Source organism: Aethalodelphis obliquidens, unplaced genomic scaffold (assembly GCF_003676395.1).
Source record: "Aethalodelphis obliquidens isolate GAN/ISIS:26980383/991018 unplaced genomic scaffold, ASM367639v1 scaffold62, whole genome shotgun sequence".
Taxonomy (NCBI): domain Eukaryota; kingdom Metazoa; phylum Chordata; class Mammalia; order Artiodactyla; family Delphinidae; genus Aethalodelphis; species Aethalodelphis obliquidens.
The window spans coordinates 5,100,849-5,116,778 of NW_020838006.1; the positions used below are offsets into that span (position 1 = coordinate 5,100,849).

General features: G+C 39.7%; 1 protein-coding gene across 4 annotated transcripts in view; it reads left to right on the top strand.

Annotated features, from left to right (window-relative positions):
* Positions 1–15,930, top strand: part of CNOT10 (CCR4-NOT transcription complex subunit 10) — a 62,862-nt gene that overhangs the window by 29,193 nt on the left and 17,739 nt on the right. For 3 of the 4 annotated variants that reach the window (XM_027088365.1, XM_027088363.1, XM_027088367.1), the window contains 4 exons: positions 944–1,146; positions 5,893–6,014; positions 7,773–7,949; positions 9,131–9,211. In XM_027088365.1, coding sequence (XP_026944166.1) covers positions 944–1,146; positions 5,893–6,014; positions 7,773–7,949; positions 9,131–9,211 — 583 coding nt within the window. The remainder of the gene's footprint in view (positions 1–943; positions 1,147–5,892; positions 6,015–7,772; positions 7,950–9,130; positions 9,212–15,930) is intronic. The other variant, XM_027088364.1, reaches the window with a different exon arrangement.

Genomic DNA, 15,930 nt, shown 5'->3' on the forward strand with positions numbered 1-15,930 from the left:
GGCCCTGACAGTGAAAGTGCCAGGTCCTAACCACTGGACTGCCAGGGAATTCCCTAGTCTCATTTTATTATGGCCTGCAAAAGTTAGAATAAGTGAGTGGGACTTCCCTGGTGGTACAGTGGTTAAGAATCTGCCTGCCAATGCAGGGGACACGGGTTCAATCCCTGGTCCGGGAAGATCCCACATGCGGCGGATCAACTAAGCCCGTGCACCACAACTACTGAGCCTGCACTCTAGAGCCCGCGAGCCACAACTACTGAGCCTACGAGCCACAACAACTGAGTCCGTGCACCTAGAGCCTGTGCTCCTTAACAAGAGAAGCCACCGCAGTGAGAAGCCCACGCGCCACAACGAAGAGTAGCCCCTGCTCGCCGCAACTAGGGAAAGCCCGTGTGCAGCAACCAAGACCCAACGCAGCCAAAAATAAATAATTAATTTTAAAAAAAAAAGAATAAGTGAGTGAACAATAGTCACTGTAGATATATAGTACATTAATTTTTTATTTCCCTGGTAAAGTTCCCTAACACCTAAGATTAACTGAATGTTTCTGGTTAAGAAAACACATAATGATAACATGGCTAACTGAACTGAAAGTGAAAAGGAGTGGAATCTTCTTGCAGGCTCTAAAAGTGTGCAAAGGTAGTGTAAGGTTCAGTGGAGTGAGAGTGGGTCTTTGCCTTCCTGGAACATTGTTGCCTGAGGAGCTGGTAATGAAAAGACACATCTCTGGCCCCACAAGCACAGACAACTGAGATGCCTCTGGAGGATATTTGTGGGGTTGGGGATGGAGATCATCACTGTGGTGAGAGCTGTTTACAACTTCAGATTGGGGATTGGGGTCATTGGTGTCAAAAAGGCAGTAGTTGAGTACTTAGTGGAATAAATGTTTTCAGTGGAGCTGTTATTTAAAATCTGATGATTCTCATCTGCTTTTTATCATCAGGCAAAAAATTTTCAGGAAGACCCATGTGTACATTACTAACCAACAAGAGGTATGAGTTGCTGTATAACTGTGGGATTCAGCTGCTTCACATTGGAAGGCCTCTTGCTGCATTTGAGTGTCTGATTGAAGCTGTTCAGGTTTACCATGCAAACCCCCGCCTCTGGCTGAGGCTGGCTGAGTGCTGCATTGCTGCCAATAAGGGGGTGAGTCTCTGTCTTTTTGAACCCCCACCCCACCCCCACTTGTTGCATAGAGAGCAATAAATACTTGGTAACATAAAGACCTCCTCCCCTTTTTAACTCTCAGGGAATTTGTAAAGATAGTCTTCTGTTCTTTATCAGTTGGACAAAATTTAGTTTCATGAAGTCATGTGTTCACTTTCTGACTCTTGGTGAGCACGGCAACATGTGTCAGCAGTCATGTTGAAAAGTTGAAGCCATTAAGAAGGTCATATCTGTTGAAACAGTGGTCTGCGAGCTGCTGGGGCAGGGGCCACGCCATCAGCTGGCGTGAGAGTGGTGTGTGCGCCCAGTGATTAAAGGAGGGCTGCTGATAACACAGTGAGTGTGGAAAGAACCGCATTATGCTGTGCTTCCTCCAGTGCCTGCAGGGTTTACTTTTGATTCAGTAAATGTTGTCGAGTTAGTGGATTACCAGGCTGTTTCTCTCTGACACGTGTTCATCCACGGTGGCCGTGAGAAATAGGCCAGTTTACACTAGTGTCCATGCCTAGATTATCTCCAAACGGCAGTTGGTGAAAGCCTTTTGAATCTCAAGTGGGGAGGGGTCAGTGGGAGGTAGGGGAAAGACAGGTTGTATCAGAATCACCAGACACCCCATTTCCTAGCCACCCCCTACCCCCCGCCGTTGCTGGGCTCAGACTCATCAGGTCTGTGGAGGTGGGGGGTATGGCATCCTGAGGTTTTGCTTGGCATGTTTGCCATAGGTGATAACGCTTCCTGAAAAGCAACTACAGGAACTAAAGGGATTAAAGAGGTGTGTTTGCCTGGCAGTTTTCACACTTGATACTTAAAGTAGCTTATGATTTGAGTATGCCACTGGGGGAAGAGATGAATGTTGTCTTTGAGGCTTTAATGGTTTATTTCATTGTCTCTTTTAAGGGACAACATTCTTATTAGATAATTCTTAAATTAGCTGATAAACAACTCAAGGCAGAATTTACACTTTTTTAAAACAAAAGAATCTGTAGAAATTGCTTATTCTCTTTAATGTGATGAATTTAATCAGTGTTGGAGGCCTTAGTAAGGTTTAACATTTTCTTTTAAAATTACTTATTTTTAGAAATAGTACTTTTAGGATTGTCTTTCTTCTATGGATTTCATTCTGACGGTTTTTTCCTCCCATTTTTTCTGGAAAGTTCTAAATTTGTAACTTTTTTTTTTTTTTTTTTTGCGGTGCGCGGGCCTCTCACTGTTGTGGCTTCTCCTGTTGTGGAGCACAGGCTCCAGACGCGCAAGCTCAGTGGCCATGGCTTACGGGCCCAGCCGCTCCACGGCATGTGGGATCTTCCCGGACCGGGGCACGAACCCGTGTCCCCTGCATCGGCAGGCGGACTCTCAACCACTGCGCCACCAGGGAAGCCCTAAATTTGTAACTTTTAAACAATGGTAAAGATGACTTGGTTGCCATAGCTTGGTGGATACCAGAACACTCACAGTCTGTGCTACTAATAGGAAATTTGCTATGAACAATTATGTTTATCTTTGTGCTTCTCCTCTTTCTAAAACCTGAGGTGGGGAACTCCCTGGCTGTCCAGTGCTTTCACTACCAAGGGCCCACTTTCAGTCCCTGGTTGGGAAACTAAGATCCTGCAAGCTGCGCACAGCACGGCCAAAACCAAAAAAAGGACAGAAAAATAAAGTAAAATAAAACCTGAGGTGACCGAAAAGACAGTAAAAACAACCCCAAAATACACTTGAGGAAAATCCCAACAGGAGAAATTATGAACTCCAAATAAAATTTCATAACATTTATTTACTCAGGACAAAAGGGATGCTGAACAGAGCACTTTGTACCTTCCAAAATAAATTCATTTTTTAATAAACAGAACCAATTTAATTATTAAATTGGTGATGCCAAAGAGGTCATTTTGTCCTCATTATCTGATGCATGTTGTTTCAGACCTCTTCTGGCAGATGCAGAGTTTATGTTTACCTGGGCAGTGTATGATATATAAGAAAAGATTTGCTAGATAAAAAACATAGACTCAGGGACTTCCCTGGTGGCGCAGTGGTGAAGAATCCATCTACCAATGCAGGGGACCACGGGTTCAACCCCTGGTCGGGGAAGATCCCACGTGCCGCAGAGCATTTAAGCCCGTGTGCCACAACTACTAAGCCTGTGCTCTCAAGCCCGCGAGCCACAGCTACTGAGTCCGCACACCACAGCTACTGAAGCCCACATGCCTAGGGCCCGTGCTCCACAACAAGAGAAGCCACCACAATGAGAAGCTCGCATACTGCAATGAAGAGTAACCCCTGCTCGCCGCAACTAGAGGAAGCCTACACGCAGCAACGAAGACCCAACGCAAGGCTACTTAGGACTTCCCTGGTGGTCCAGTGGTTAAGAATCCACCTTCCAATGCAGGGAACACAGGTTCAGTTCCTGGTCGGGGAACTAAGATCTCACATGCAGGGCAACTAAGCCCACGTGCCGCAACTACGCCGCAGCAGAAATCCCACGTGCCACAGCTAAGACCCGATGCAGCCAAATTCATTCATTCATTCATTCAAAATGGTAGAATTTCCTTCTTTCTAAAAAAAAGAGAGAAGGCTACTTAAAAAATCACCATGAACCATTTACTTTTCTGAAACTGCCGTTTATTTTTCTGAGTTCTGAAACTCGTATTTCTTGAGTGCAGTTCCTACTGCCAAGACACTATAAAATTGCAAATACTTTAATTACATATCATTATTTTACATTAAGACTGTTCTGGGGGCTTCCCTGGTGGCGCAGTGGTTAAGAATCTGCCTGCCAATACAAGGGACACGGGTTCGAGCCCTGGCCCTGGAAGATCCCACATGCCGCGGAGCAACTAAGCCTATGTGCCACAACTACTGAGCCTGAGCTCTAGAGCCCACGAGCCACAACTACTGAGCCCACATGCCACAACTACTGAAGCCTGCGCGCCTAGAGCCCGTGCTCTGAAACAAGAGAAGCCACGACAACGAGAAGCCCACGCGCCTCAACGAAGACCCAACGCAACAATAAATAAATAAATAAATAGATAGATAAATAAATAAAGACTGTTCTGGCACACTTTTTTGGCTACTGATCTATTGTTGAAGCTATGGTATATTATTGTGGAATTTTAGTTCCATCCAGATCTAGCCATCTGATCAGCTTCTACAGCCTTAAGGATCAGGGAAGAGAGTATGGACAAACCATCACAAATTTATCACCCCACCAGGAAAAAAGGTCAGAAGAGAAGGCCTTCCAATCATGGTTCAGAATATCCACTCTTTCTTATTTTTCACTAATGTTCCTTAGCCGCCTCCTCAAGACAAAATAGTTCCAGTCAGTTTTATTGTATTTTTTGTGTTACGTAATACTTTCTTTCTAAAATGAATCTACAAGTGAATCCTTGTTTTGCTTAAAGTCATACATATATGGAAGTACAACTATAAGAAAGTTCGGTTACGGAGCAAGAAGTAATAAGTAGTACAGAAACATTTGTATTTAGAGATGGACTTTTTGCAGGGCAGAGTTTATCTCTGCAAGTTCCTATGAATTGGCTCCATTTTGTTCCTGTGTATGAGAATCTGCAGGACTTTACAAAATGCAGGTAAATCAGAGACTTAGAGTGAAGGGGGAAGATAAAGGAAATTGGCATCACCAGGCTCCTGTAGTGAGATGATGTACTGTAGTGAAATATCAAAAAAAAAAAAAAAAAAAAAACACTATATGTATAAGTAGCTTTTACTATTTTCAGTTTAATGTTTACAGGGCTTTAGAATTTTAATTTTCTAGAAGGTAAGAATTGTGCCCACGTAAATTTTGACATATATAGCTTGTTAGTATGTATATGTTGTTGACATTTATAATTAAAACTTTCAATTAAGAAGGAAAAGATCTGTGTTTTAGGAAGTGTAGCTGCTTCCCTTCTCTTGTTCACTGTGTTTTTGTGGCTTTTATTTTCCTTACTCTGACATCGACGTGCCCATCACATGCAGCATGGTGCCTGGGGCACAGAATGGTCCAAATAAATGATTCTAAATAAATGCTTGAGTCATTCTTTTTTTTCTTTAATACATTCTTTTTTTATATATATTCTTTTCCATTATGGTTTATCATAGGATACTGAATGTAGTTCTCTGTGCTGTGCTATATAGTAGGACCTTGTTAGTTGAGTCATTCTTTTTTTTTTGGACGCACCTTGTGGCATGTGGGATCTTAGTTCCCTGACAAGGGATCAAACCCACACCCCCTGCAGTGGAAGCACAGAGTCCCACTTGAGTCATTCTTTTTTTTTTTTTTTTTTTGCTGTACACGGGCCCCTCACTGCTGTGGCCTCTCCCATCGCAGAGCACAGGCTCCGGACGGGCAGGCCCAGCAGCCATGGCTCACGGGCCCAGCTGCTCCGCAGCATGCGGGATCCTCCTGGACCGGGGCACGAACCCGCGTCCCCTGCATCGACAGGACTGTGCCACCAGGGAAGCCCTTGAGTCATTCTTGAATTGCTTTTTTTCCTCAGAATTACCTCAGACCTTATACTAATAAAGTGTAGTGTATATTGCAGATTTTCAGACTCATGTACTCATCTCTTCACTACCAGACATTTCCTGTATCACCCAAAACTCCACATTGATCTTAAGAATCTTAAGGATCTTAAGAATTTTCTTAGAGTAATTGTAAAAGGTACTGGATTATTTTTCATACCCCATCTTACAATTCCATTAAATTAATTGGAAATTATTTGTATTTTGTAGACTTCTGAACAAGAAACTAAAGGTCTTCCAAGTAAAAAAGGAATTGTACAGTCTATTGTTGGTCAAGGCTATCATCGTAAAATAGTTCTGGCATCACAGTCCATACAAAATACTGTATATAAGTAAGTATTTTGCTAAGAGAAAGTGTATAATAATATTTCATAGTAATGTTATGTATAAAAAATATGCTTAGGAATTACTTCATAGGAGGAGCCACTTTGTAATTAGATTTTATTGCTACTTCAAGAAATAGACTCCTATACGTAGGTATGTGGTGAATGTTATTTGACATATGATTTTGGTTTATTACATCCACGGGTGCTGAAATTGTTGACGCCCTAAGAAACGCTGGTCTATTCAGTGCCATTATTCAGAATGTCCAGAAGAGGGCATCTTGATGTTTCCTTTTTATATCGTTTATCATTGATACTTTTCATTTAGTTATTTTTATTTTCTCATAGTCCCTAAAGCTAATTCTTAATATCAGGATAAAAAAGTACTAACACATATATAAACAAAAGTATTATAAAGCTGTCACTTGTAGAACTACTTTTCAATTGAACAACTTTTAAATATGAACATCTTTATCTTTTACATAGATTCCAATTTGGCGTTGCTCTTATTTCTAAAGGAGTAGGCTTTGTAAGAAACTTGCTCCTTTTCTTCTTTTCCCAAAAATAAAATTGTTCACTACCATTTAAAAGTTTTCCCAAAGTTTTAAAAAAGTATCTGGCACACAATATTTTGCTCTTAATTTATTTCAACAATAATGCAGATTTCGTTCAAAAGACAAGTTAAAGCATCACTTTCCTACAGTTTCAAAATTGTTACTACTTTTCACTTTTTTCCCCCTAATAAAGCTGACTTAGTTTGATATATAAAACCAATAGGAAGTTATATAAAATCTCAACAAAGTTATAACGCTGCTTTTTCAAAATGTGTAAATAAGGTATTTCCAAAAGCAAACATCAACCAAAACAAGGCTCAAATGTGAAAAATCTACTTTCTTCCCTTCTTTCCAGTTCTGACTGTACCTGTCCTGGCCTTCACTACAATTTTCCTTGTCTATAACTCCTTTGTTAGTTTAACGTTGATGTTGCAGATATCCTTCAGGTTGTCTCCTAGCCTCAGTCCCATTCCTATAGACACAATGTGGTGTCTAATGTATATACTTGCAATCTATTATTTATACTTTTTATATCTTATACACAGACATATCTCCTTTTACTGCACTTTGCTGTATTGAGCTTTGCAGATGTTGCTTTTTTTGTGTTTTACAAACTGAAGGTTTGTGGCAACCCTGCATAGAGCAAGTCTGTTGGTGCCATTTTTCCAAAAACAACTGCTCACTTTGTGTCTCTGTGTCACATTCTGGTAATTCTTGGAATATTTCAAACATTTTCATAATTATTTGTTATGGTAATCTGTGATCAGTGGTCATCAATGGTACTATTGCAAAAAAAAAATATTATGACTCGCTGAAGGCTCATGATGGTTAGCATTTTTTTTAACAAGTATTTTTTAAGGTATGTACATTGTTTTTTTAGACATAATGCTATTGCAGACTTAATAGACCACAGGGTAGTGTTTTATTGCAATCTTTGCTTTATTGTTTTATTGCAATCTTTGCTTTATTGTTTTATTGCAATCTTTGCTTTATTGTGGTGGTCTGGAACCGAACCTGTGATATCTCCAAGGTATGCCCGTATAATATTTAGGATTTGGGTTCTTTAGCATTCTCTTATAACTGCTTATATTCAAATTTCTACCTCTTAGATGGCAAAGTTTTTATTTACAGTTATATTGGTTTTATTCCTGATAATAGAAAAGTTTTATTTATTGTTTTTGTTTTCTTAGCTAACTTGGTTTTGTTCTTTTAGTGATGGACAGTCTTCAGCCATTCCTGTAGCCAGTATGGAGTTTGCAGCCATTTGTCTCAGAAATGCCTTGTTGCTGTTACCTGAAGAACAGCAAGATCCAAAGCAGGAAAATGGGTCTAAAAATAGTAATCAATTAGGTGGCAACACAGAGAGCAGCGAAAGCAGTGACACTTGCAGGTATTCTGACCCCTTTGACCTCCCTTGGTGAAATCTTTAGGACTTCATTAGTCAGCCTCTGTCTTGTAGTTGAATTCCTGAAATCTGCAGCCTGAATTTCCAAAGTTCTCTGTTTTGAGTAATAAGAAAGGAAAGTATGAATGTTTAAGTATTTCTGGAAGAGAGAAATAAGGTGAAGCCTAAGTGAGGAAAGAACCTTAAACGAGACAAGTTGAAAGTCACAGCTTTTCACTGCCAGGAGGAATCACTGCAAGAAATCCGGTTGCTGTCAGAAATGGCTTTTTTTTCTTTAACTTTTATTAAAATAAATACTTAAGTCCCTAAAACTTCTCTTTTCTTACTATCTTCTGCCTTTTCTCTTAACATACTGTAAACCACTGACCTCCAGAACATTTCTATACATTTCTGGTTTCCTACTATCAATTAAATATTATGCCAATCTATAGAAATAGGGAGAGTTTATCTAGTAATAAAACAAACACCATTATATGTAGAGAGTTCTTTTTTCACATGGCACCTTTAAACTCAAGTCTTCCATCTCAGCATTTTTTCTTGATTATAGTAGAAAAACATGTTTATTATAGAAAATTTGAAGCAAAATTGTGGAATGGTTTTTCCTCCATCAAGGGGTTATGCTTTACTATACTTAGTAAAAGACAGAAGAATGAGAAATGTGTGAAAATACTGGAGTGGTTTCCTTTGTATAGTAGAGATATTTTTTCTGTTAAGAGACTTTTTTTTTTTTTTTGTGGTACGCGGGCCTCTCACTGTTGTGGCCTCTCCCGTTGCGGAGCACAGGCTCCAGAAGTGCAGGCTCCGGACGCGCAGGCTCAACGGCCATGGCTCATGGGCCCAGCCGCTCCGCAGCATGTGGGATCTTCCCGGACTGGGGCACAAACCCGTGTCCCCTGCATCGGCAGGCGGACTCTCAACCACTGCGCTACCAGGGAAGCCCTGTTAGAGACTTTTTAAAGCGGTATCATGTACTGGGAAAAAGAAACTCAATATGCAGTGTAGCTTTAACATGTTAGTGATACCAAGTTACTACGCATTTTTCAATGTTTTGGTTCTTTTACACTTTTTTCATAAAAAGTTGCATGGGAGTGGGTATAGGGAAACAAAATTTTACATTTAATTGTTTATTCATGTGCTTCATAATTAGCAGTCTATCTTTATTTTAGCAGTAAAAGCCACGATGGAGATAAATGCATTCCAGCTCCACCTTCTTCCCCATTGAGAAAACAGGAATTAGAAAACTTAAAGTGAGTATCTAAACAAAATTAGCATTGTATCTACTAAGTAAGCACATTGTTTATCTCCTTTATTTTGTTAATGTTATGAATTATGCTGATTAAATGTCAAATATTAAACCAACCTTTCAATCTTGTGACTAAACCATACTAGTCAGGATTTATTACCTTTTTTATAAATTGTTAGATTGGATCTGTTAATATTTTGTGAGGAATATTTGCTTCCATGTTCACAAGTAAGGGTGGTCCATGCTTTTCTTTCTTAAGGTGTCTTGGTTAGGTTTTAGTTTCAGAGTTATGCTGAACATATGAGTGAGTTGGGAAGTACTTCCTCTGTTTTCTGAAAGAGTTTATATAAGATAGGTATTGCTCCTTCCTCAAACGTTTGATAGAATTCATCAGTGAAACCATCTGGCATAGGTTTTCTTTGCGGGAAAGTTTCGATAATGAATTCAAGTTCTTCAATCAATGAGTGCTCTTCAGATTTTCTATTTCATCTGTGTCAGTTTGGTTAAGTTATATTTTTGTCTGTGTAGATTATAAGCCCCATTATTTTTGCTTTGAACAGTCATATATATGTTAAAAGGAACAGAGTAGTCTTTTATGTTTAGCCACATGAGTACCATTTCCTGATGATTCTAGTTCTCATATAAGATAGCAAGCATTTCCCTTCAGTCTGAAGATCTCCCTTCTGCATTTCTAATAGTACAGGTCTTTGTTTTTCTAAGGTTTTGTGTTTTTTTGTTTGTTTTTTCTTTTTTAAATCTAGAATTGTCTTTATTTCATCTTCATTCTTGCAGGATGTTTTCACTGAATACAGTATTTTAGGTTTTGTTTTTGTTTTCTTTTTAGTCAGCTCTTTCAGGATGTCACTGCATTATCTTCTGGCCTCCACTGTCTGATCACAGCCATTGTATTGTAGGTGCCATTTTTCTGTCAACATAGATTGTCTTTGTTTTTCAGCAGTTAGACTATGATGAGTCTAAGTGTGATTTTCTTTGTTTTTACTCTTCCTTGGGGTTATCTTTCTTAAGTCTATAAATTTATCTTTCAACAAATTTGGAATATTTTGACCATGATTTTTTCATATATTGGAAGTAGGATTGATTGGTTCAGCATTACTTTTAAGAATGATTTCAATAATGGGACCGCAAATTAAAATGGAAAGAAAACCATCATTGCTTATTTTTTCACCTATTAAGTTGCAAAAAGTGAGAAGAGTATAGTTAAGACATTTATATATTGCAGGTAGCATTGCAGGTAGTTCATTCACGTTTTTTCCAACAAACATTCTTGTGCTAGTTGCAGGGGATTCAGAGGTAAAAGAAAAAGCACTGCCCTCAAAAGCAGATGGCAAACACTTAGGAGAAAATTATATTACTTAGTAGATTAGCTACTAGGTGGTGAGATCAGGGCATCTTTTCTTCTTATGATAATTTGATCACCCTGATAAGTGGAAAACAACCTCACTTTAAAATTTTGCATTTCTTTCAGTCCATTCAAGGTGCTTAGTCTGATGCCAAGGTTTATTGATCACCTATATTACTTTTTCTGTGAACCTTCTGTTTGTAGGATTTACCATTTTCGTATTGGGTTTTTCATCCTTTTTGTTTTTATAAGAGTTTTTCTATATTAAAGAAATTGGCCTTTATCATTTGTCTTGTAACATTGTTTCTGGTATTTAGTTTTGTTTTGTTTTGGCTGCACTGGATCTTCATTGCGGCACACGGGCTCAGTAGTTGCAGTGCACAGGCTTAGTTGCAGTATATAGGATCTTAGTTCCCTGACCAGGGATTGAACCTGGGCCCCCCGCATTGGGAGCACAGAGTCTTAACCACTGGACCACCAGGGAAGTCCCTCCGGTATTTTGTAAAGCAGAGTTTCATTTATTATCATATTTATCAATCTTCTTTACTTTTTTTTCCATTTTGTGCAATGTTTGGAAAGGCCTTCTTGCCTCCAAGATTTAAAAAATAATTTAGCCATGTTTTCTAGCACTTTTACTGATACACTATCACAACCACCAATCTAAATTTTTGTTTCATCTAGAATTTATTTTATATAAACAAATAAGGTATGGCTCTATCCATAATTGTGTAATTTTTCATAATAGTACATTTGATTAACGTCATTTAACTTTCCAAATAAATCTTGGAACAGAGCTATAAAATGCTAAGATTTGTGTCTAAACAGTTTTAAATTACATTTTTATAAAATAACCTACATATATTTTTTTAACGTCTGTTTGCATAAAAAAAGTCTGGAGGGATCTATGTCAGAACCTTCCTAGTAGTGGGATAACTGATGATTTTTATCTTCTTACTGGATATCTGTTTCTTCCAACTTTTAAAAAATGAAGTTACTTCATTAATCTTAGTGAATCCCTTTGGAGGAAAGACTGGCCAGCAGATGTGCCCTTTTCTGGTCATGTATTGTCAGGTCAGTGTGTTCATGGCACTGCATTACTGTCAATGAGCTCAGGGCTCCACGCACCCTGTTCAACAAAACAGCAGCTTTTTAATCTCTTTATTTTATTCTGTCAGATTCCTACTTTGCAGTAATAACCTTTCTTTCCTGGGTTTTATGTATGTGTATATTCCCCCTGTATCCTATTGTCAGGAGGAAAGCATTAATCTTCTGATTATATAGAGGGAAATCTAAAATCTCAAATTTAGTTAGAAATGAGGAGTTGGTAATATAAGGTTTTGAAAGCAGTGTTTTGATTTTTTAAAACTTGACAACGGTAATTGTTTTTTTCAGTAATCTTCAGTTACATTAAAATTTCTTGAATTCTTATTTCTTGTATGAGTCATAAGATAGCAAGAAAATAAAAAAATACTATGACAGGGCTTCCCTGGTGGCACAGTGGTTGAGAGTCCGCCTGCCGATGCAGAGGACACGGGTTCGTGCCCCGGTCTGGGAGGATCCCACATGCCGCGGAGCGGCTGGGCCCATGAGCCATGGCCGCTAAGCCTGCACTTCCGGAGCCTGTGCTCCGCAGCGGGAGAGGCCACAACAGTGAGAGGCCCGCGTACTGCAAAAAAATAAATAAATAAAATAAAAATACTATGACAAATTACTGGTGAAACAATGGCAAAAACAAAACATACAAAAGAATATTGTGGGACTTCCCTGGTGACACAGTGGTTATGAATCCGCCTGCCAATGCAGGGGACGCAGGTTCAATCCCTGGTCCAGAAAGATCCCACATGCCACAGAGCAACTAAGCTCGTGCGCCACAACTACTGAGCTTATGCTATAGAGCCCACGAGCCACAGCTATTGAGCCCACGTGCCACAACTACTGAAGCCCGCACACCCTAGAGCCCTCATGCCGCAACTACTGAAGCCTGCACGCCTAAAGCCCGTGCTCCGCAACAAGAGAAGCTACCACGAGAAGCCTGTGCACCGCAACAAAGAGTAGCCCCCACTCGCCACAACTAGAGAAAGCCTGTGGGCAGCAATGAACCCGTGTCCCCTGCATTGGCAGGAGGATTCTAAACCACTGCACCACAGGGGAAGTCCCTAAAATGGAATTTTAAAAAAGAAAAAAAACAGTCAAATTTGGGGATTCCCTGGCTGTCCAGTGATTAGGTATCTGCCCTTCCACTGCAGGGGACACAGGTTCGATCCCTGGTCATGGGACTAACATCCCACATGGCGCGGCCAAAAAAAAAAAAAAAATCAAATTCCAACCATATAACTAAAATAAACTCACTATGCTAGATTTTCATCTGAGTGGAAATGTGTAAAAACAGAGCAAGTTAAGTAAAGCTAAACTGGGTTTGGTATAGTGAGCTGATGAGAAGGGGTGGATTGTAAATTTCAGCCAGGACCATATTTGGGAAAATGCTTTAATTTGCCCCAAAAATGTACCATTTCTTCCCCAATATGCCTAATATTTTCTATACATTTCTCTGTTTATGGAGCCACCTGCATTTTATAGCTATCTCAAGGTTCATCTATCTTTAATAGGTTATTTTATATGGTAAAAATACAAGTAAGACAAAAGGTTCTGCAGTGTAAAGTGAATATTGGCCAATCCCAGTCCTCTGCTTCCTCTCCCTTGAGGGGCAACTGCTGACCAGTTTCCTATGTATCCTTCCAGTGAGATTTCTCATTATCATCCCAGTATATGTATATATGGGAATTTTACACTACAGCTGCAGAGTTCCACACTGCTCTATACCTTAACTTTTTGCATTTGACAATATGTCTTTAGAGATTGTTCTATATCAGTACAGAGCTCTGTTTCATTCTTTCTAATGGGTGCATAGAATTGCATTATATGGATATGACACTTTATTTAACACTGATTTATATTTAGCTATTTATAATGTTTTCAGTCTCTGCTGTTACAAATAATGCTGCAGTGAATACCATTGTGCACAGTTTTTAAGGGGAATCCTTAATGATGAAGGTATTTGAAACGATGTTTAAGTTTAACTTAATTTTTACAAATATATTTGAATGAATACTAATCTTAGGGTTGCTTTATGTATGCATATGCAATTTAAGAAGTTTATGATTCCACACTGGTTGAACAGCTGCAGAGTTGTGTAATTTAACTTTACCTTCTGTAAGTGGCATTAAAGAGAAGGGTATGTGCAGGGTGGCATACCTCCTCTCAAAGAGTTTTGTGCCTTTCACAACTGTTTTCTTTCCACACACCCTAGTAGGAGGATTGGTGGTTTTCAGAGAAAACTACTTCCCTATTTTTGTGGAAAGGGGCAAAGGGTCTCCATAGGGAATTCCGTCATCATAAAGTGAGGTAAAGATGGGTTTGCTGATATATATTAACCTTTTTTTCTTATGGAGCAGATGGGAGAAGGGAAATGGAACAAGACAGAAGGAGCCTTAGGGTAGATTTATAAAAAGAACCGCTCCACAGGACAGTAGTAACGGTAATGTGGAGACAAATGGTGTGGGGGAAGGAGTCGTAAAAGATTTGTGTGGTAATTTTCAAAGCTATAAAAGCTCCCAGCGCAGTTGGGTGTGTTAAAGGGCAGTTCCGTGGCAGGAGCCAGCTGTCTTCTACAGAAAGGGGTCTGAGCACAGTGGTTCTCCGTTGAGATCCTGGAATTCTTAGAGATTTCATCCATTTCTGACCTGAATTCTTTTATGTGATTGGAAATGTGTGTGACTAGTGTATAGTTTAGTTTTTATGGACTATTATATTTGACCCCTCTGTTCTATAATACCCAAGACACCAGTGCAAAACCTCATTTCCTATTTCCAGCATAACTAATATGCTGTAAATTATCATGACTGTTCTAATGGCCACTTCTTAGCATATGGTTCAGAGCTTCTTGACTATTTTCTTTTTTTTTTCATTTGTATGTAAAAGAAGATGGGGCCAAAAAAATTCATTCTAACCGAGTTACAAGTATGTTTTCAGAAGGCATAGGACACCTGAAGCAATTGTGAGATTCCATATTAAAATCAAGGTAGCTTTCAGGGCTTCCCTGGTGGCGCAGTGGTTGGGAGTCCGCCTGCCGATGCAGAGGGTGCAGGTTCGTGCCCCGGTCCGGGAGGATCCCGCGTGCCGCGGAGTGGCTGGGCCCGTGAGCCATGGCCGCTGGGCCTGCGTGTCCGGAGCCTGTGCTCCGCAAGGGGAGAGGCCGTGGCGGTGAGAGGCCCGTGTACCGCAAAAAAATAAAAAATAAAATAAAATCAAGGTAGCTTTCAGAAAAATATTCTCACAATTAAAACAGAAATTTGTCCTCCAAACAGGAAAATGTCTCAGAAATCAACTAAATAGTTTAATTGTGAGGCTCAGATGAACTTAGAGATACCAATATAATGGATGAAGAAAAGCATATATATAATGACACTGTGAGAATATTGCTTCAGTTCCTTAACCACCTAAAGCTCTGCAAAGCCATTGGTTTCATTCAATTAAGAAAACACACAGGGACTTGCCTGGTGGTGCAGTGGTTAAGAATCCGCCTGCCGATGCAGGGGACACGGGTTTGAGCCCTGGTCCAGGAAGATCCCACATGCCGCGGAGCAACTAAGCCTGTGTGCCACAACTACTGAGCTTGCGTGCCACAACTACGGGAGCCCACGTGCCTAGAGCCTGTGCTCTGCAACAAGAGAAGCCACTGCAATGAGAAGCCCACGCACTACAACAAAGAGTAGCCCCCGCGCACCATAACTAAAGGCTGTGCACAGCAACGAAGACCCAACACAGCCAAACATTAAATAAATTAATTTATTTTTTAAAAAAAAGAAAAGAAAACACACATACACTCTGTAGCCTTGAGTTAAATAAATGCGATGACTTTAAATTTTTAAAATAGAAGATTCTATTTCTAGGTTCTGAGAGAAATGAGAACTTGTCCATGCAAAAATTCCATAGCAGCTTTACTTGTGATAGACAAAAAGTAGAAATAGCCCAGTCATGCATCAGTGGGAGAATGGATAACTAAATTACAGGCCAGGAATTCCCTGGCAGTCCAGTGGTCAGGACTTCACGCTTCCACTGCAGGAGGCACGAGTTCAATCCCTGGTCAGGGAACTAAATCCCACATGCCCCGCAGTGCAACCAAAATTTTTTTAAAAAGAGTTTAAAAAAATAAAAAATATATTGCAGGCAACTCTGTGTATTGGAGTGCTACTCAGCTGTAAATAGGAACAAGCTGCTGATGCACAAGTCAACATATGAAACTCAAAACATTTCGTGTTTCTTCTTTTACTCAATATAAGGCACATGCTGTATGATTTTATTTA